The 22082-nt window shown below is 44.1% G+C and overlaps 1 protein-coding gene across 1 annotated transcript; it reads right to left on the minus strand.

Moving 5' to 3' along the window:
* Positions 1-6181: 6181 nt before the first annotated feature.
* ENSA (endosulfine alpha) lies at positions 6182-18862 on the minus strand. The gene is made up of 3 exons (XM_074981198.1): positions 18706-18862; positions 10938-11063; positions 6182-9314 (listed from the first exon to the last, which is right to left on the minus strand). Exons 1-3 carry the CDS (start codon positions 18760-18762, stop codon positions 9144-9146), a joined length of 354 nt encoding a protein of 117 aa, XP_074837299.1. The 5' UTR covers positions 18763-18862; the 3' UTR covers positions 6182-9143.
* Between the last annotated feature and the right edge of the window lie 3220 nt (positions 18863-22082).

Here is a 22082-nt window from a genome sequence, read left to right on the forward strand (position 1 = left end):
CAGATGGACTGAATTCTCTTGGGTTTGTGTCTTTTAATTGCTGTATTTCTCATTCTGAATTTGAGTTTTCTACCCTCCATTTTATGTAAGCTTCATTGTCAGAATGAGTTGGAGAAACAACCTGCACTTTGGGAAGGTAATCATGAGTGGTTCTTTGAGCCACGTAGGCCAGGTGGCCACAGCAAAACTGTGCCTTAGCAGTATTGCTTGTTTCACTCAGGGGCTGGAAAAAAAGCCATACCAGCAAAAGCATAGTTTTTCTTCACCACCATTTCCAACAAAAACCATGAGCCAACAAAAATTCTTGACTAACCTTTTCCCTCTACCACAGCCACTGCTGCATTTCTTTGGGACCAGATAGACTGTCTACAGTTGTCTGGGATAACAGATACTATCGCAGTGTAAAACTGAATCCTTTTAGTTAAAATGAGGTGATGGAGCTCTGCCAGGATCCCCCCTGAAGCCAACTGCGTACAAAGAACTCTGTTCAGAGGGAGCTGTGACAGCACAGGTCTGTAGGTCACAAGTCAGCCCCCTGACTGACACAGCTATGCCAGCAAAAGTTGTAGCATAGACCTGGCCCTTGCCATTTAACTCAGAGACCCACCTCTTGGCCTGGGTGCAGACCTGCAACTGTGAGGGCTCTTCTCCCCTAGCCAGTGGAGATGTAAAGGTGCACTCAACTTGCATAATACTTCTTGTGCTGGTCTCAGTCACTAGCTCCTGTTTACAATTTACACATGGATAATCTGTACATAAAACCAAAGCGTTGGCACTGCACAATGCATTCCAGACAAGTTATTTTTGATTCAGTAGATCAGATAAAGTGTTTCCTTTTACTGGACCAAAGTGTTGGGCCCCTAAGGTCCATTCTTAAGCCCTGAGAACTCTATTCTTGTAGGGTATCAAATTCTTACCACTCAAACCAATGCAGGTTTAAAGAGGTTTAGGAGCTGCTTAGTGATCATTCAGGTGGCAGAAGACAAGACTTAGCGTGTATTTCCGTTGAAGTGCTGAGCCTTGAGTACACACGCAAACAAGGGCACAGCACATACTTGGCATAAGACACAGAACAGTATGTTCCCGCCCAGGGCACAATACAGAAACTTGTACTCATTGCTTGCCTTGGAAACAGATGAATTTGAGTTTTGAAACATCACACAGGGATCTAGTACATCTGAATAGAAAACTGCTCTACAAAAGTGTCATATCCCCTTAACGGCTGCTTGATGACTCTTTAATTTAGATATGTACATTTCAAAGTGGCTGTAAGACCAAGATATATTTCAGCTCTGTTGTGATAAGTGTGTTTGGAAGACAGGTGGAGTCTTCATTTCTTTTTCTAGTAGGAGAGTTAGGTGAGGCCTAACCTCTCACAGAAAATTGGATGGGATTCTAACAGGAACAGGATTGGACCCCATTGTGAACATCCAGGTTTTAACTAACTAACACTCTCTCTCCCCCCCGCCCCCCGCCCAGGTGCTGAGCACAAAATCTGGGTTAGGCTTTTCAAAACTGCCTCTTAAGTGGTTTGTTAGTTTTACCACATATTGCCTACAAATGAAATGTAAACCCTTAGAGCTAGTCTGGTTTCAATAAGTGATGTCAGTAGAATGAAATGCTATGATTTAATAACAGAATCTAACTGAGAAAGACAATAGATATTAAACTTTAAGAACACAAATCAGAGAAGCATCTTTTAAATGCAGGAGCTTATTTTCCAGTCATCACATCAAAGTCCACCACTATTGTGTTACACTGACTTTTCAAAGTACAAATAGGTGATGCATGTGTCTATTAGACTCACAGCACCACTAAAATCGCTGGAGATGGCTGCCTAGACTAAGCTCTGGGTTGGAAAAACTTGCATTCTCTATGACCGCAGCTCAGAATTACAGTGGAAATCAACTCAAAACTCCACCCTTTCCCCAGCAAAAGTGAATCCAACAGTTTGCTGTGAACAGAAGTCTTTCAGATAAAACTTTAAATGCAGTACTGAGTTCCTGTTAGCCACTCAGACTTACAGAAAGATTTCATTATGGAATATGGATGTTGCCTCACAATTCTTTGCTAACATCTCCCTTCCATCAGTGTTGGTTACTGGCCTCACTCCAGACAAAGCTGCATTTCGGGAGGGCTAGAGGGGACTATCTGTTTTGTGGGGTGAGCAGTGTAAAACCAAGCATTTATGTTAAAAAAAAAAAAAAACTGGCTGAAGAACAGCTTTGTGTGGACTTCAGTCAGAACCCAGGTAAATAGAGATCTAAACATTTTTTATTAGAATGTGCCCATTATCTCACTTGCTCTCTATTATTGATCAGCTATTTCCACACACCCCCGCCCCGCATCTGTAAAGCATGTCAGCATGGGGCACTTTACTCCCTTGTAATACTTGTCAAAAAGGTATTCTTACTGGAAAAGGTATATTACAGTTAGAGAACAGAGAATCCCATTTGCTGTCATCTGATTTTGTGTTTTTATTTGGTGCTATAATCATTTATCTCAAAGTGCTGGACAAACTCAGGAGATAGCTTAAAGAGTGCAGGGAAAGAAAGCAACTGTTGGTGGGATCAACACTACCTCACCCAAAGATTCTGAGATTAGTGATTATTTAGATGAGTGGGAAAATACCTGTGCTACACTGGTGGTATCCTCTCTTCTCATTCTGTGTCTTCCCCCCACCAGACTCTAAAGCCATAGCTACACTAGCACCCCACTTTTGTAAGGGGGATGCTAATGAGGCACTGCCATGCATACACAGTGCTTCATTAGCATAATGGCATCCACACAAGTTTCGAAGGTTCTGCTTTCAAAACGCATGCTCCCGGCATAGTTGGGGGCCTTTCTAAAGGACTCCCAAGTTCGAAAGCCTCTTCTTCCCAAAAACCAAATGGGAAGAAGGGGCTTTCAAAGTCCGGGGGTCCTTTCAAAAGGCCCCCCCATCGACAGCAGGAGCGTGCGTTTCAAAAGCGGCACTTTTGAAACGTGCGCAGCCGCCATTATGCCAATGAGGCGCTGCATATGTATGGTAGGCAGTGCCTCATTAGCATCTGCTGAAGTGACTCATTAGCATCCCCTTTCGAAAGGGGGGTACCAGTGTAGCCACGGCCTAACTGGAGAAGGGATCTCGCATCCAAAACAGAGTTCAGTTAGAAGGCTGCTGGTAGTTGCTCCATTAAGCTCTGATTCAGAATCAATGAGATCAACTGCTTTTGTATCAGACCCCTACTATCCATAGTAATTGCATTCCTACAATCTCAGTCTTCATAGACAAGGAAACAGAGTTACCTTTTTCTGTATGTACCAATGGAAGGGCCACAAAAGCATTCATATAGAGTAACGAAAAAGAAAAAGCCATGCCCCAGAGCTCCAATAGTCTCTGAGCCAGTCTGGCTTCCTAAGTCACCCCTGAGCCTCACAGGTATCAACCTGTAAAATCTGTTGTCCTTGGTCCACTACAAAAACAGACCTCTGGCCAGTCTGGTGCTAGAACACTGTCCATCAGCATGCAACCACAACACATCTCGAGGGTGACAGAGAGGGGAGATACTGCCTCAGCCTGGTGTGATCCAACTGTAGCATGGGGGCCACATTCTACTGTCCTAATACACAATGAGAATGTGCACTAACGCAAGGCCCCTTCCTTGTGAGGGCCTGGTAAACTGAACTTTGCTAGTGTAGGCTGTGGTGTGCCTACTGTCCCCAGAAAGGGCACTAGGTATAAGCAGACTAAGCATATGCTTAGGGTCTAAGCAATGCAAAAAAGCCTCCTATTCCTTTATTATGCGCTGCTCATGTGTGGGAAACACATTCCTACTCAGGACTCTATGGCTAGCACTACCACTGGACTTCCCCCTCAAATGGAATTGCTATGCATTTGTGACCCCACATCTGTGTCTCTGTTCCAATACTTACCCCAGGAATAAGAGCTCAATATGCACATTTCTGTGGGAAACTTCAGCTTAGTCAGAAAGAATACAGAGATGTCCTGTGGTTATATTTTCACATTAAATGTTCCTTCCCACCTCAAAAGCAACAGGGCATTAAGAAATACTTCTGCAAATCAACAGAAATTCAGTAAGTGAAAAAAGCATGCCCTAGAAGCATGCTTTTATTAAACAAACAAAACATGATTTTAAGAAGTGGTGTAAAATTTTGATTAGAGGGGGAGAGGAGGGAAGGGAAGGGAGGTGAGATTGTTAGCTATGACTTAAAGCTGTTTCTGCCCTCTGCTGCTCAAAAAATAGAATACAACAGTTCCCTTTACAAGTCCAGTGGGCTCACTTCACCACCAGCCTGTACCTTATACAATCATTTACACCAATTTAAATTGGAATTAGAGAGTTTTGCACCAATGCAAGAGAGTACATCTTCAGGACAAACCTAGCAGCCCAATCCTAAAGAATATGTAAGATTTAAATCATATTAAGACATTAATAATCTAGTTTGCATTTCCTGCCTGTGTTGTAAGAGATTCTTTTGCTTCAGTGTACTTTATTTCAAATACTGAAAGTCCCCCCTCCCACTGCAAATACGAGTGGCTTTATAGAGCTACCATTTACACAATTCTGCAATGCCTAGTCTGTCAAACTGCAGCACGCTATCCCCCTGCATCAATGTTTTGTTCAACAAGCTTTGGTTGAAATCTAATAGTTGCTTTTCTGATGAGAACTGAAATTAAGCTCGCTCACTCTCTCTCTCTCTCTCTCATCCAGCACCCTCGGGACCTGACGGGTGCTGGACAAGAGAATTTTCCAGACCACGGGAGGTCAATATTGTATAGCACATTACCAACATTTCCATTGCTTACTGGGCTCTAAGACAACATTTAGGGGAAAATTACAGGTAACCCCCCCTCCACCCCCCCCACACACACAGAGAGTCAGGACTGGTGGGTGTAAAACTTTGTGGGACTACAGGAAACTTGGCCACACCCATGATGAGCGATCGTCCGGCTAACTAAAATCATGCCGAATTACAGATCTTGCCAAGCAAGAGTGTTCCAGATTAGAGAGGTTCAACTTGTGCTTCTGTTAGCTCAGACTGATCATTATCAAAATTTCAAGCGGACAATAGCATTTGTTGCTTTTTTCCAAAAAGTAGAAACAAGAAGCTATTCAGCTATTTTAACAAGGATTTTACACCACATATCCAAATATACTTCTTATACTCTGACTGCACCAACAGATTCAACCTTTACAGAAAGCTCAACTTAAAATCCCTTCTAAACCACACTCCAGCACACCCATGGAGAAATAATGGGCGTTAGTGTTGGTTTTATATAATTGTGCCTAACCCAGCTGCTGCCCTTATTCCAGGACACAATTCTAGAGGAATTGGACCAAAGCATTGCTTGAGAGGTAAAGCCAGCTACTCACTGGGGTTGCCACCAGCACATTGGTATCATTCAGCTTGGCCTATGAAGAAAAACGTACGAGCCCATTAAACATGCAGAGGCCCTTTACTGTTTTGCTGTCAGAGCTTCTATTCCTAATATTTAGTTTCATCCTGTCACGAGCCAAAAAAGTTTACACTCATAGTTCTATCCCCCAAAAGAGGAAATATGTAATAAAAAAATTACAGCCATGCTTCAGTTTTTCCCAGAAGTCTGCTTAGAGTAAGGAAAAATCATTCTAAACACAACTTTAAGATGCAAATATTTTGCATGAAGCGCAACAGTCCAACGCAGATCACTAATTCCATTTCCACACATAAGGCTACACCCCAAGAAGCTGAGCTGCAAAGGCCAAACCACGGAGAACTGGGAGGAAGCCACTGTGAAATACATAATGCTCCCTTTTTAGGGTCCATCTCTCCCCCATTGCTTGAGGTTTTTATGACAGAATAAAAGTGACTTTGGTATGCATTTGAGATAAGTTTATTTTAAAAAAATAATATTTCCTAATCTTTCCTCACCCAGTATTTTGAGGACAATTTCTTTCTCCTCTGTATATATAGAATATTCTGTTTCTTGAGTCTTGGAAGAAGGAGTAGTTCAACACATTAATTGCCCCTGAATTCTTCCTATCAATCAGATTTCACTGAGCTCTGCAACATGAAGGCTTATCAAATAGCTGGCAGATACCCAGTGGTTCAGGAGCAGCTTTCTTCCCTGACACCCCCACCCTGCCTTTTTTTTTGGGGGTTAAGAAAAGCATAGAATAAAATAGAGAAAAAGATGTAAAAAATTATATATATTTTTATATATGTATACATATATATATATATGATCCATATCTATTTACAATATGGCTGGGACAAACAGCAAAACATTTGAGGAGATTATACAAAACACCAATAGCTTTTCCCCCCCAACTTTCACAGATTGCCTTGGAACTTGGACATAAGGCATGAGGAGACGGAGACTAAAGAATAAAGTTACACATTTACAAAGGAGGAGTTCCCCACTCCTCCCTGAACCTGGTCTCCGTTTCATTCTGGTGAAATTAACTTTTATGCCAAACACTATGAAAAAAAAAAACAAAAACATATTTAAAAACCTTAGAAACATGGATGTTTATCTGTAGAGATATCTCAAGCTTGGATTTTATACTTCTTTTTGGAAGCATTACTCTTAGGAATACCTGACAGCTAGAAGCAACATCATGCGTTGCAGTTAGAATCATCATCAGCAAAGCATGATCAGCTGAAACAGATCTTTCTATGAATTACATGGTCGTAATTAGTCCCTACAAGTAAGGCATAGCACAGAACGCACGTAGAAAAATCAACATCAGTTGTGGAGTTTCAAGTGTTGTCTTTCATTGGGTCTTCTTGAGTTTGATATGCAACACAGTTTCCTACAGAATGAACTGATTAAACAGATTCAGTCCCACCCCACATCTTAACAAAACCCAAAACAAAAAAAGCCCCAAACCAAATCTTAAATTTTTGTCTTAAAGATTCAAGCTTCATTTCAGCTGAGCCAGCTATAAGCTGACATCTTAAAATTATCGTTCTAGAGAAACCTTTTAACCCATCACAGTATTGCATCTCTGCTAAAATAGCCTACAAGATTAGAAATGCACTTCGATCCTGTGTTCCAGGTGAAATGCTGTATGTTCTATACCACATGAAGATCATATTTGACATGCATTAGCAGTTGTGATCTTGCATTCCATAGGCTGCATCCATTGAATCAACATGGTTTTCAGGCCTGAAACAGACACAGGCATCAAAAAGAAAAACAAGCTAGTAAATGTGTAACGCCATTAATGCAAGTTTGCTGTTATGCGTCTTTCCAGTCCATCTTCCCAGATTCTTAGTGCTGGTGACCTTCCATCCTGACATCGTCTACCTTCAAAGACGACGTCCTCCTCCTCATGCATCTTCAGGAGTTTAGAAGCATCCTAATTATTGTCCCATCTTATAAATTACAAGACAGTAAACCACAAGGTTGCCTTACAGTCATTCTAATCCTTTCCTTTTAGCCAGCTAGAGGCTGTAGTACAGAGCTCAATATTCTCTAATTTCAACTATTAGTTAAGGCACTAGCCTAGGACTTGGGCCATCTCTTCATTACCCAGGAAGATCAACCTCACTAAGAGTTGATCTTCCAGGATTCAATTTCATACACTAGGCAGGTATGCACAAAATTGACCTATTGGAGTTAGTCAACCAACCCCTGTACTCCTTGCGTATTGTGAGGAATAAGGGAGGTCAATGGGCAAAATTATCCCATCGACTGTCAGTGAAGATGGCCAGGTAATTCAATTGCAGATACGTCAATTCTAGCCACACAACTGCTGTAGCTGGAACTGTGTATCTACAATTGACTTATCTACCTAGTGTACACATAGCCATAGAATCATAGATTCAGCCATAGATTCCAAGGCCAGAAAGGATCATTGTGATCATCTAGCTTGATCTCCTAGAACTTAAGCCATAGAACTTCCCCCAAATAACTCACAAACCAAATACTTTAAAAAAAATATCTTCTCTCTAGTTAAGAATTGTCAGTGATGAAGAATTCACCATAACCCTTAGTAAACATTCCCAGTGGTTAATTACTCTCACCGTTAAAAATGTACACCTTATTTCCAGTCTGAAAATCGTAAGATACAGGTTCAAGTCCTTGATCAACCACAGACATCATGACCCTGGGCAAATCACTTAGTCTCTGTGTGTCTCAGCTCTCCATCTGTAAACGGCGGATAATAGTACTGCCATGTTGCAGAGGTGCGGTGAGGATTGATACAATAAGGATTGTGAAGCACTCAGCTATTACGGTGATCAGGGCCATGTGAGTTCCTGAGATAGTCATTTGTACATGTGACTAGATCACTGTCTAAGGTAAGCAGGTTGTTTTAAAATGCTGACACTTTTAGAACGAAAAATTAAAACTCTGCTGATTCAAGGAGGTAGAAGAGTCTTCTGTCAAGAGGCTTACTCTAATTTTGCTAAAGCACGTTGGTACCTGTGAGTATGGAATAGTTCTCCATTTGCTCAGCCAAGCTGAACATGCAAATCTTGACAGTTCTTTTAAAAAAAAACCAATCTCATTTTGCTTAATTAATTTTATGTATTCTCACTAATATTTTGATTGGGAGTTCCACTATTTGTTTAGCTCATGCATAATATGTTTACATATACCCACTGGGCCACTTGTTGGCAGATCATCCTAGTCCTATCCAATTGTTTCATTACCTCCCTACAGTCACAAAACCTCTGAGTACATTGAACCAAGTAGCCACCAGAATCCCAGAGCCTGCATTCCGGTTGTGCAGCCAAGTCATGAGCCAGCAACAGCCCCTCCTTTATAAGCTTCCTTGCTCATATACAAGATGGCAAAGTTCAAAACACTTCTGCTATGACTCCTCAGATAGTCAAGGGATTTCAATTGCACGCAAACTAAGGCAGCAAACTGGCTTTGTATGGAAAGGATCCACTCAGCTGACTGATCACCAGCTGTAAAAATGCTCACACACATACACCTAGGACTACAGACACATCTCATTTGCCTTCCTTTTGTTTGATTAGTGTAAGTATTTGAATGACTACATGAATTCTGATCATCCCAGCCCTAATACAACCAAGTTCAATCCATGTGTGCTCCCCGCCCCTGCAAAAAAACAAAAACAAAAAACAAAACAAAAAAAACCACAACAAAACCAACAAACCCCAAAATCATCAGAAGTGCAGGTTTACCCTGCTAGCTTGCTTGTTACAAGTGAGGACTTTCTTTGTGGAAGATCTTGTGGTGTCGGGATATGATCTCCTGTCACCAGGTTCTTGTCAGGTCCAGCACTTGGCAACTGCTTGTTCTTCATCTTTGCCTTGGCCATATTGTAGTCACCCGAGTCAAAATACTTTTGCTGAAAGAGGGATGAGGTTTCACAGGTTACCTCAGCACAATCTCAAAACAATGCTTTGTCTGAATACTTGTTGGAATATTGTGAACATTCAAGGTCAGTCTAACCATGAATGCATTTCCTGGATTTAAGTAGTAGCTTGGTCTGTGCCCACTATTGTGTCCCTGAATGTGCAGGCTCATTGGATAAGCCTGGTCTGCACTTAGAAGTGTTGCCAGTATAGCCATAAAACTATAGCTACCCCAGAGAGGGCTTTTGCTTGTACAGCTCACTCAGGTTCAATGAGCAAAATAAGCCTTCCCAACAAAAGCACTTTTGTGTTGGCAGAAGTACATCTACACTAGGGTTTTTGCTGGCACAGCTGTGCTGTAAGCAAACCAACTCAAAGCAACTCTCACACCCTATCAGGCAAAGCTATGCTGGCAAGACTTGTACGTAGTCCCAGCCTAAGCAGGCAGTACAGCTTCACTTCACAGAAGCAATCACAGAAGACTGAAAATCAGACAAGCAGGCTCTTTCCACACAAGGAAAAGGACCTCTACTCCTTAAAGGCCTGATTTTGCACTCCAGTTGAAAAATGCCCTGCATCCCATTGCTTTCCTGCCAACACATTAAATAACCATTATTTTTGTGCTTGCTCTGCAGGCTGTTACCTAAAACAATATTCCCAGAACATCATCAACAGCAAGAGATAACCCTGGCATACAAAGATGTTTTGGCAGGATGAAAGGCGATAAATAAAAGCTGTCAAAGGAAAACAGTTTTGTTAACTCTAGTGAAGCAAAGCAGAGCCAGTGGGTACAGTCTGTGCATTTTAAATGAACAAAGGAGCAGAGCACTTGCATTTTTCAATTTCTCAGTGGATATTCTACAATCCGAAGGGGCTAAGGGGCTCATGCACTATACCAAACATTGTAAAACATTACAGCTAGAAACAAAATGCAAGGGTTTGCTTTGTTGAATTTCAGTGAGGAGTTTTATCAATTCCTCCCACACAGGAGTCACAAGGCCTGATACGCCTTTGCTGTGAACCTTGACTTGTCATATGCCAATACAAAGTGGGTGTAAAACGTTGCCATTCTGAGTTTGGCAGCATTTCTACACCCACTGTGCACAAGTATGAGCGACTGCATAAGGTGCAGGGCAATGGAAAAAATCAAGCCCACAGTTTCTAATTCTGCATCTTTGTTCTTTAAGACTTCTATCTTCAACCACATATGAGCTTTGGAATATCTGATCTGCCAAATCTTTAAGGCAGATCCGAGAGAGAGGCCAACGGCATAAGGTGTCGGTGCACTAGTTTCTAAATATCAGAGTCCAAATTATGACAGGTCACGATGCAGAGAAATGGGAAGCCACTGAGCAATGTCTACAAAGCAAAACTCAAATGTATTGCATATGAATGGCATTCCAACTTCAAGTCTCTGCTCTGGTTTGGCCAACAGATAGAAATATAACCATTCTATTCCTAAATTGAATCAAAACCTCATTCAATACAGTCTGTACTAAACATGTTGAGACTGGTTCAAGGGTTACTATCTAGATCACGCACCATCTGGCATTTTACACCATCTGGCAATGATAATGCTTAGCTTCCAATAAGAGAACATTTGAATTGTTAAGTACCCCTTTCTGCAGTCTTTTCATTAGGAAGTCAGACCCTCCTGGTTTCTGTCCTAAATTAGGATATTTGGCCTTTAATTTTGCTTCTTCTGCTCTCTCAGGGACGACTGCTTCCTTCTCCTGTGTATCCTGAAAAACAAGAATCAGATTAAGGCTGTTCAGCCCTATGAAAGAAGATACCTTTAATTTTACCTCTGAAATCTACTTATATAATACTTGGCCTGTAACTACAAGTCTAATGCGTATTGGCAATTGAGGTGTGGCCAAAGTATGCATAAGCTTTTAAGAACACTGTAAGCCCAATTTTAAACCCATAGTGGGAGTGTTCTTCCTCAGAAAGGCTGTGGGTGAGCAGACAGATAAATGGATCAGGTGATCGATACCAATGTCTCTTGTTCATGGATGTAAGCTCAACTGGGGCAGCAAGGTTCACCAGGGAGGCGTCAGTTTCACATCAACTCCCATCAGTAAAGCATGACACCATCTGTAACTCTCACCTTTCCATGCAGTAGCTGCCAATTGGCTGAGCCAAAGGGGGTTGTAGCCAGAAATTCAACCAAGCTTTTATACACAAGAGCAAGTAACATGCCAGAATAGCTCACGAGGCAGGTCACAGAGATCGAGTTCTGCTGCTTCAACACAGAGTAGTTGTTCACATGTATCCAATGCATCCACATTCCTAGTGATGCTTCAATATAGTTGTTTTAACACAATTGCTCTCTCATAATCACTAAACATCCTGTGTGCAGTAGAAAGAGGCATAGTGCATATTTTCTCATGACAGGAATTCCATAATGCTAAAGAAGGCATGTAGGCAGCTGACAAAGACAGAAGGTCTTCCACACAGCACAGACATCAGAGACTACCCTAAGCTATCCTGTATGCGTAAGAGAACAGATGTTCTTTCATCATCCAAGACTCGCTCACTTGCCTTATGGATTGAGAAAGTCAGACTAGTTATCTTTTCTAGCCTGAAGATCTATGGGTCTTTGGCCTTTTTGCGGAGATTTCTACCAATCCCTCACGTGATGGTTTTTGCAACATGGACACCTGTCTAAAAACTGGATGGAGACTTTCCCAACTTGTGTCACACAAAACAAACAATGCCGACTTAAGTCAGTTTCAACCAAGACCAAACTTAAACTGGTAACTCCAATACCATTATCAATCACCTATGCCATCCAGTATCAGAGGCTGCAAGGTCAGCCCGGTGTCAGAAAAGCACATATCTCTAGATGATCAAAAAGTGTCATTAACTTGTTCTGTGACAAATTCTCACTCTCATTGGCCCAAAGCCTCATAGCCTAGTCACAAACCTAGTGAGGTAAAAACAGGGTTGAGATTTTCTGTGTCCTTGCTGGAATCAAAGATTTAAATACTTTACAGAAAGGGGAAAAAAATAACATATTCAAGACTATTAACTAGCCAAACATCTTAGAATTGCTGTTGGTATGCAGGTGTCAAAAGATTACTGTCAAAGAGTTGCAGCTACAACAAGATCACAGAGATGTAAGAAACAAGACTCTCTCTGACTAGAGAGGGACCATGATTTTGATCCAGATTACTCCCTCTTGCTAAAAGGGGCAGGACAAAATCCATCCAATTAGACCATGTACATTTTAGTGAGAAGAGGCAAATTTTGACCTTCGTGGTTAGGCTCAGGCATGTTATGGGTGAGCTCAAAGACATCTTTGCTTGGAAATATGTAGATGGAACACTGCTGAAGCAGACAAGTGAAAGTTGAGTTGAGAAAATTAAGAAAAATCAGTTTCCTACCCTCAAAAATTAGTTAAGGTCTGTAACTATCTGACTGCTGTTTAAGTGACAGTTTCAGGCCTGTTGTAAAGAAGGTGCTGAACAAGAGTAAATGTTTGCGATGGCTTCAAAAGTAATGCCATCTGCAATGATTTGTCTCAGCACACTGGAGGAGGACGTTTGACAGCTGCTTGCGGTGCACTTGCCGTTACATCATGGAAGACACTGCAGGCCAGAATTACAACAAAAACAGACACCCTCCCTCCTTCAATCAAATGATGAAAAAGGAATGGAAGGGTTATATACTTTTGTCCTCCAGAAGAATGCTTAACCCAGCCCTATTTTTAAATTGGGTTTAAAGCAAACCAAAGAGGACTATGCATACATGAGTTAGGCAGATGATGGATGTCAGCAGAAACAGACTGAACGTGTCTCAGAATTTTTAAATACAGCTCTGAGAACAAACTCAGTGGAATAAAAGTCCTAAGAATATGAATTAACCAGTACGGTGAATTCCATTTCCTAGCACTATATTGCATATTACGATCTAGGGTCAACGGTTGGTGACCAGAAACAGAATGGCACAGTCTGTCCTAAGAAATCTTGCTGGGCTGTTATTCTTGAAAAGTTTGATACTGAAGGGCATTTCAGTGGTCTCTAAAATTCTTCAAAGATTTACAACAGAAGCCACTGGCCTGTTTAGGATATGGACTTAGAGTCTTTCGCTCTAGAGAGCAGCCTGATGGGCTGGGTCAGCTGCCAATCCCGGGTCTGCTGCATTCACTCGGCCCTTCCAGAAACCTCCATTTCTGCTGGTCACTGTTGTCATCAATTCCAGAAAAGCAAGACCACACACACTGGGAACTTAGCTGCATGGACCATTTAAATGGAACTCTCTTGCTGGCCTGCACCATCCTGTAATGTTTGCTCCATTCCCAGGTAACACCTTGGAAGGAGAGGCAGAACATTTTGAGAAGCCACTGCAAATTAATAGGTTAGCCAACCAAAAGTGAAGGCAGGCATAACAATATCTCAAAATCCAGACATAACTGTTCATCATTCATGGTCTCAGGTAGAATGAGTCACAGACAGACACTGCAATCTCTCAATCACAGGCGTGATCCAGCCACGAAAGAAGAGAAGTACAGAAGGAAGTCAGAATGTTGGTGGTGCCAGCAAAGAATGTGTATTTTGGTGATCTAAGTCCACGGGGGCTTGAGAAGGAGGCCGACTGGCTTTCGGGGCCCATAAGTGAACAGTATATTGAAGACAGTTGGTAGAAACAGTGTTTCCTACTTGCATGTGTATCTTATTCTCCAGTCTGTTGGAGAAAGTGGGTTGTACGGATGGAACGGCTTGGAAGCTAAAAGGCAAGATGTGTGTCTGGCCCAGCACAGACAGGTATACTAAAGAATGCTCCGTGAATGGCAGGTGGTGGGTAGAGACGCTGGCAATTTGTTGTCCAACTGGGAACGTTCCAGTGAATACCTGATCTGTTTAAGGCAACAGACAGCTACTAAGAAGTTGGCTGTGGAACTTTAGCCACAAGTATTCTGGGGTAATTTTCTGCTATAGTATTCATTGCAATGGTGTTAGGATTAATGGAGACTTATTTAGCATCTTGTCTTAATGAAGTCCTCTTTTGTAGGAAGAAGACACAGGTGGACATGTGACTCAGCATACTGCAACTCAGATGGACGCTGCCCCATGAAATAAAGTGATTCTTTACTAACAAAGAATTAAAGAGAGAGGCGTGAAGTCCAAAGATGCATTTGGTTTCAGAACAGGAAGTCCGTCTGTGTTACTCTTAGCCCAGTACATCTCACACGCTCAGCTATCCCACCCACTCCCCTCAACTGTTTATTTCTAAGACTTCTATTCCCTACATAGCTGTAAAGGCTATTTTTCCTCCTGTTACTTGGACCCTTTCCTGCTACCCTGGGTACACTACCTTAAACTATTGCTTAGGCACATTACTGTCAATAGCTTTGTGCTTTACTTCAATCGGTGGCCAGATCCATAGCTGGGATATTAATACCAATTAGCTTTTTTAATTTGGACAGAATGGCATAATGTGCAGCACTGCAATGCAGCCTGAACTGAAGAGACAATGGCTTCTTGTCAAAAGCGTGATGCAATCTGCCTGTCAAGGTAGAGTAAATGACCAAGATCCACACACACTTATGTCCTGCTACACAGAGCTAAATTAGATACAGGCAGTTCAATTTCCCTTTGCATACACCACAGTAATTCAACAAATGTCATTGCAGTTAGCCCATAAGCAAGAGAAGAAATCAGACCTCAAGTTCCCTTCCAAAAACAGCAGGACACATGGGCAGTTCACCTTTTTTAATATAGAACTGGCAACTTCCATAGCACAGATGCTCTCTGCTACATGCACAAGGCCCAACCCTTAATTCTTTTTATCTTTAGCCATTGTTCAAAATCAACCATGACACAAGACTGCCACCTTTTCCAGAGGACCTGTATCATTGAACATGTGCATCCAGATGGCCAGTAGGTTTTAGCTGCATGACAGTTAGCTAGTATTCAAACAGTACTGTAGGATCAGGAAAGCCTAGTGTTTTGACAGATCCCTGTTGTACTGGGAGCAGCAGTAGTTTGGATAATAACTGGTGCAGCTGAAAGATGCCCAGATGTTCGTATGAGAACACATGGCCTGTACTAATCCTGCTCCAGTTCTGAAGCTTCTGGTGGCAGCACCGCATATAGGCCATGTCTACACTAGCCCCAAACTTCAAAATGGCCACGCAAATGGCCATTTCGAAGTTTACTAACGAAGCGCTGAAATGCATATTCAGTGCTTCATTAGCATGCGGGCGGCCGCGGCACTTCGAAATTGATGCGTCTCACATCTCGTCCCGACGGGGCTCCTTTTTGAAAGGATCCCGCCTACTTCAAAGTCCCTTTATTCCCATGAGCTGATGGGAATAAGGGGACTTCGAAGTAGGCGGAGTCCTTTCGAAAAGGAGCCCCGTCGGGACGAGCCACGCAGCGGCGAGGCGCGTCAATTTCGAAGTGCCGCGGCCGCCCGCATGCTAATGAAGCACTGAATATGCATTTCAGCGCTTCGTTAGTAAACTTCGAAATGGCCATTTGCGTGGCCATTTCGAAGTTTGGGGCTAGTGTAGACATAGCCATAGAAACTCTGAGGCAAACAGGCTTTAAACACCTTCACTGGCATGCTCTGTTACCCAGAATGCTCTTCAACCTCACAACCATTAGAGATGAGAGCTCTTAGAAGGAATTTAGATTTGAGCATTACTCGTGGTTAAAGGGCTTCTTTTCTACAGGATGTGTATGCCAGAGTAGTAGAAAGAGAGTTCCCATTTTAGCCTCCAGGCATTTCACAAGCCAGGGCTGCACACCATATAGCTGTTTTTGATATCACAGGTAGAAAGGTCAAAGATTTCCTCTATCATACGAACTCTGTCTTTTGGCACTGATCTAGCAGTGGTGTTTAAGTGGTTGGATGGTATCATTCCTGGGCCAGGTGTCACTTTTCATTTGCCTACCATAAAAACTCACTCTGGTCCCTTGAAGGCATAAATGCAGCTCTCTTACGGTATATAGTTTCCCAACTGGTCACATATAGGACCCAATCCACAGTGCACTGAAATGAATTAAAAAAACAAACAAAGACAAACAACAAGTCCTGTGACACCTTATAGACTAACAGTTTTATTTTAACATAAGCTTTTGTGGGCACAGACCCACTTCATCAGATGCATGTAGTGGGTCTTTGCCCATGAAAGCTTAAGCTCCAATAAATTAGTCTAGAAGGTGCCACAGGACTTCTCATTGTTTTTGCAGATACAGAATAACAATGCTACCCCTCTGACATCTGAAATTAATTGGAGACTCCCACTGACTTCAGTGGGATTTACATTATTCACATATGAACATCGGAACCATATTTAGATTTTTTTAAAATTAAGTTGGATGGTAGAGTGGTGATTGGTATTTGGGTTTCCTGGCAAGTCATTAAGAGAAACCATGCCTCCTGGGGTTGGGAAGTCATAGTCTGTCGTACGCATTTCCACATTCTAAGTTGAGGAACTCTGTGAGAGCAAATATTTCCCTATGTTAAAAACCAAGTGTGAAAAGAGCTAATATTTAAAATTAAGGTTTCACATGGGAAACATTTTCTCCCCAATGCCTATATACCTGATTTCTAGGACAGACAATGACAAGGCATTTTGGAAGAGTGTTAAAATCAGGTTTCTCCTTTCCCTAAAGCTCCATCTATACTCTTTGGTCACCTTACCATCCACTTAAAAAGAATCAAGAGGAAAGAACAATTGGAAGGACAATGTAGTCTTTAAATAAAGAGGATAAGTATGAATAGCTGTTCCTCTCACAACACTATGGGCAATGCTCTAAGAAAGTTGATGACTCAGGGGAGCTAAACACAGTGCTGCTAAGGTGCCCTAGACAAAAGGCAGAACAAGAATTTTTTGTGCAGAACAGTTTGTGGGATCATTTTAAACAATTACTCACTACATCTCATTTCTACTGTGCTAATACAAAACTTCCACTACAGCTACCTTTATCCCCCAAAATAATGCCACCTCTTCTCATCTACTGCAGTTTCATTTTTGGATGACCCCCGAATTCTGCTTTACCCCAAAAAAATTAATTACCCTCAAATTAATCAAAAGCTTGTACATATAACTACAGAACTGTTTACAAAAAAAGTGGCTGCTTTAGTGCAAACCCAAACTGATATTTTGAGAAAAACATCCCTCCCACTTCACACCAAAGGCAAAATCCCCTATTGACTCTGAAACAGCCTTTTTATATAATCCTAATGAACCTTCATCTCACCTGTCATCAAATATTTAAAGAGAAATCAAGTCATGAAACTGAGGTGAACTGACATTTATACTAAAGCCACTAAACCGACTGCTTTTAAAGCAACTCCTGCACTCTTAATTCTTCATTTGGGCATTCAGCTTTGTGTGACTAACAGGGTCTGATGAGGTGGGCAAGAGAGAGAGAGACATTTTAAGTAATTTCACTTTCATGTGAGCAGTGTGGTTGTAGCTGTGTTAGTCTAAGGACATCACAGACTCAGAGATACGACGGGGAGAGCCTTTCATTGGACAAGCTTCTTCAGGTGGAAGAGACAATCCTTCCATTACACTTAGCTCTTCTTCAGATGACCTGTTGGAACAGGTGACCCAAAGAAGTGCCCTTTGTGGCTGAAGAGCATGTACCTTCCACCAACAGACACAGGTCTAAGAAAAGGTATTATTTCATCCACCATGTCACTCTGATTTCACGCATCTGCAATCATGATTTCACAGAGACCTTTTACCTAAGCTGCGGTCCACACACAACATTTAGACTGATCTAGCAGCAGAGGTCCACCCCGAATGCAGCTGACATGACCCCAGGTGTAGACACAAAACATTCAGGCCCTCCAAGCTCACTCAGGACCACTGCCCCGACATCCCCGCAGAAGTCCAAGCTCCCAACTGGCACTCCCACAGCCTCCCCCCACCCCACCATAATCCCCTGCCTCAGAGGGAGCCACCCCAGGCCCAGATTCCAACCCCAGACCAGCCCCTCAACAGAATCGCCTTCCCCCAACTCCCGCAAATCCTGCTCTGACCCGCCCTGCCCCATCCCACGACTGCACCCACGCTCCAGAAGCTTCCACACCCCCCAATATCCCACAACCCCCTCTCACCCACCCTGTCCCGCCAAGAGCGTCGCCCATGGCCCAGAGACCTCCACCCACACCCACAATATCCCACAATCCACCACCTAAGCGCCCACTCCCGCGGCACTTCATTCCTAGCTAACAGCCTACTAACACCACCCGCCCGGAAGTACCACCCCGTCAGGCCTTCAGCCAATTACCAAGCAAAAATAGCGAGACGGACGAGTAAGATAGCCAACCAGAGCGCAGCCATGCGGTCACAGGCGCCGCCGATGGCCAATCAGAACGTGCAGCGCAGAGCTGTCTCGCCCAAACTCAGCCCCTCACCTGTTTCTCGTCGCCGGTCTGTTCGGAGCGGCTGTCGGTGCCGAGTTTCTCCGACATGGTGGGGCAGGGAAGGGAAGAGGGACTGGCTGAGAGACGGACCGGCACTCCGCTTCCCACTCTCGTCGCGGCTCCCGTCACTTTCACTCTGTAACCAAAATGGCCGCCGCCGCCCCCCTAACATTGCTGTCTGAAAAGTGGCAAGCAGAACAGCCAATAAGAAAGCTTCGACGGCAAGGATGACCTCATAACCGACCAGTCCGAGCACCGAGAAGGCGGGATGGGGGGGGCGGGACACCGAGATGAGACAGATGGTGAAAATGGCGAATGGGGAGTGAGGACCGGCAGGGCAAAACTTGGATATGACGGACACTGTGCAGAACCAATAAGAGGCGGAGGAGGCGGCCGTGGGGCGGGGCTCTACTGGGATGGGGGAAGTCTTGGCCTACCCGCTGAGTCCCGCGTTTGGAGGTTGGGGGAGGTGTGACCTGCACCGGCCAGGCCCAGAGCCCCGCCCCATCAGCTGGGACACGCCCCCTTTGGAACTGCCCCCAACCGGAGCCCCCCACGCTCTGGGACCCCCCCTCCCACTTAGGACCTGCCCCCTTAACCGCACCCACCACATCCACTGGGACCTCTCCCGACATCACCCCTTCCCTCTGGGGCCTGCGCCCAGCCAGGACCCCCCCCACCCTTTAAGACTCCCGTCCCACATCATCCTGCTGTCTCCGGGACCTGCCCCCCTCCGCCAAAGCCTCACCCTCCCTGACCCACTGGGACACCCTCCCGTCATCCCCCTCCCCTGTCCTGGGAGTTGCCCACCAGCCAGACCATCTTCAGACACACTCCCATGATCTCCTCCCCCACCTCACTATAGGATCCCCACCCTGGCACTTGTCCCCTGTCCACATCACCCTAGGTGTCAGAGTTTGTCTTTGGTGGTGGTGATTCAACAATGAAACCTCCTGCCCAATGCTCCTTCTAATTTTTCCACGTGCAGAATAAGTGTTGTGTGCACGCAGACCTGTAGAAGCTGCCGGGCTCCGGCACGCTGCTAGTGAGCTGGGTGGCATTTGAATCTTTCCCGGGTGGCTGCCCAAATGCTGCCTGCTCCTGGGAATTTCTTTCTAATGGGGCCTGTTTTCCACTTCATGCCAGATTATGAAGAATGGATATGTAGAAGGTACATAATTAAAAGCACTAAATTTCACACTAAGCAAGGTTAGTCATATGTTTTTTTTTTAAACTATAGCCTGAAGTTAGTCAGATTTATTTGCAAAAATCAGAGTAGCTGTATTAGTCTGTATCTTCAAGAACAACAAGAAGTCCTGAGGCACTTTATAGACGAGCAGATATTTTGGAGCATAAGCGTTCGTGGGCAAAGACCCGCTTCATCAGATGTGTGAGTGGGTGGGGTTTCAGATGAGTATTTAAAGAGGAACCCTCCACTTTAAATACTCCTCTGAATGCCCACCACTCATGCACCTGATGAAGCAGGTCTTTGGCCACAAACGCTTATGCTCCAAAATATCTGTTAGCCTATAAAGTGCCACAGGATTTCTTGTTATTTACAAAAATGTTGTACAAAGGGTGAGTCAGTTGTCTTGCTGCTGAATATGACAAATATTACAGACTACATGGTGCAGCCCTTCTCTATTTTACATTTTCTTCATCAGTACAGGTTGCACCTCTCTTGTCCAACACCCTCGGGACCTGACCAGTGCCAGACGAGAATTTGCCAAACCACAGGCTATTGTCCAGCAGCATTAGCAACGCTTCCACTGCTTTGTGGGTTGCACGGACACAGGACTGGCATGAAATAAATCGCTCCAGGAAGATGCATTTAACCGTCCGTGTGATACTCGGCACTTGCATTTCATTTTTAGTAGCCTGGTTTAGTAACCAAGGCCCAGTTCTCCAAAGTACAATGATGCTTAGCTTGTAAATGCTCTGGGGGAAGTCTTTTTGTTTGGTGTTGGCAAAGTGCATAGTGAACCACAAGTGGAATTCAGAGTTACTGTAACACATGGTCATAACTTAACTAGAGAAATCAGAGCTGGAAAACCCCTCTTGGACCCAGCTAGTCCCCACTCTGTTCTCCGGGCTAGTCTGAACTTCCACCGATACCGTGGCGTCCATCGCATCTCTTCCACTGCTCAGAAATGGTGCTCCGGAGGTTTGACCTAATGTCCCTTTGCAGAAGGGAAGCCAGCTCTGCAGGGCGCACGACATGACATGCTATGGCCACTAGATGCCACCGTTGACACAGTTTCCTGAGACTTTCACAGGCCTGGCCATCTGCGGGGATTTTAGCCAAGAGTTGCACTGTACCAGGCTCAGCTGCACACATCTACCCAAGTGGCAGCTTCCCTGGGGCAGGAGAGTGCTGAGTGTGCAGAACAATGTTCGTTGGCCTTGAACTTTAAACCCAGGTTTCTGACCAGCCCAGTAGCAATGAGGCCTCTCTCTGGGGCCCTACTCACTCTGAAAGCCGCCTGTGGGCGGCGGCGACCGGGGTCAGGGGGAGGCTGATGAGAAGATCAAAGCAGAAGGCTTTGAATAGGGAAGCAAGGAAGAGTGAATCTTGGCTGGGTTCCTTTTTCAGCAGCAGAATTATGGGGCTGGGCTGCGCCGGGCCAGGCCGTTGGGAAAGAGATTAGCCTTCCTATGCACTCTGGTGCCGCACTCCACAAAGTGCTCCCGCTGGACTTGCCTGAATGAGTTCCGTTAATTCATGAGTGACCCGCCAGGATGGACACCTCCATCCAATCTGTTACTTCAGGCCTCCTTAGCAGCTAGAGAACGGGGCAGAGTCACTGAAAAGTCGTCCAGACACCGTCAACACCTCTCCCAGCTCTCATCAGGAAATACTCACGCATGGAACATGAGAGAATCAGTGGAACTCCCTGCTGGAGGCCATCAGGAAGTCAGATGTGGAGGCTGGCTGTGAAAAGGGGTGGACAATTTTATGATGATGCAGGGCGTGCTGAGGGAACTGACTCCTGCATTCAGAGGCAACAGCCAATGGCCAGGTAGGTCCAGCAGGCAGGTCTGCCTTGTGCACAGAATAGGGTGGGTGCATGTTAGGAAATATTTTAGATCAGTGGTTCCCAAACTTTTTGGCATCAGGCCCCCTTTTAGATTTTTGAGAAACCCTCACCCCCGCACCTCTTCTTTACCATCACTCAACCCCCCCTTTTAACAAAAAAATTCAATTCATAATTTAAAATAACACAAAAACTTGATATAAAATGTTATTGGAAATTAAATAATTACAAATAGTTTTCCTTGGCCCCTTGTGGGTGCCTGGTGCAGCCCCAGCTGGCCAGCTGCCAGAGCCCCATGCCAGCCGCCAGAGCTGCCCACACCTGCTGCCCACC

Source organism: Carettochelys insculpta, chromosome 30, assembly GCF_033958435.1.
Source record: "Carettochelys insculpta isolate YL-2023 chromosome 30, ASM3395843v1, whole genome shotgun sequence".
Lineage (NCBI taxonomy): Eukaryota > Metazoa > Chordata > Testudines > Carettochelyidae > Carettochelys > Carettochelys insculpta.

What these genes read in the sequence shown, in the direction of transcription:
- ENSA (XM_074981198.1), bottom strand. Translation starts at nt 18,762, where the DNA reads ATGTCGGAGAAACTCGGCACCGACAGCCGCTCCGAACAGACCGGCGAC. An exon ending in AGACCGGCGACGAGAAACAG is followed by an intron (nt 11,064 to 18,705) that starts GTGAGGGGCTGA and finishes CTTGTTTTTCAG; the next exon opens with GATACACAGGAGAAGGAAGC. An exon ending in TGAAAAGACTGCAGAAAGGG is followed by an intron (nt 9,315 to 10,937) that starts GTACTTAACAAT and finishes TCCCTCTTTCAG; the next exon opens with CAAAAGTATTTTGACTCGGG.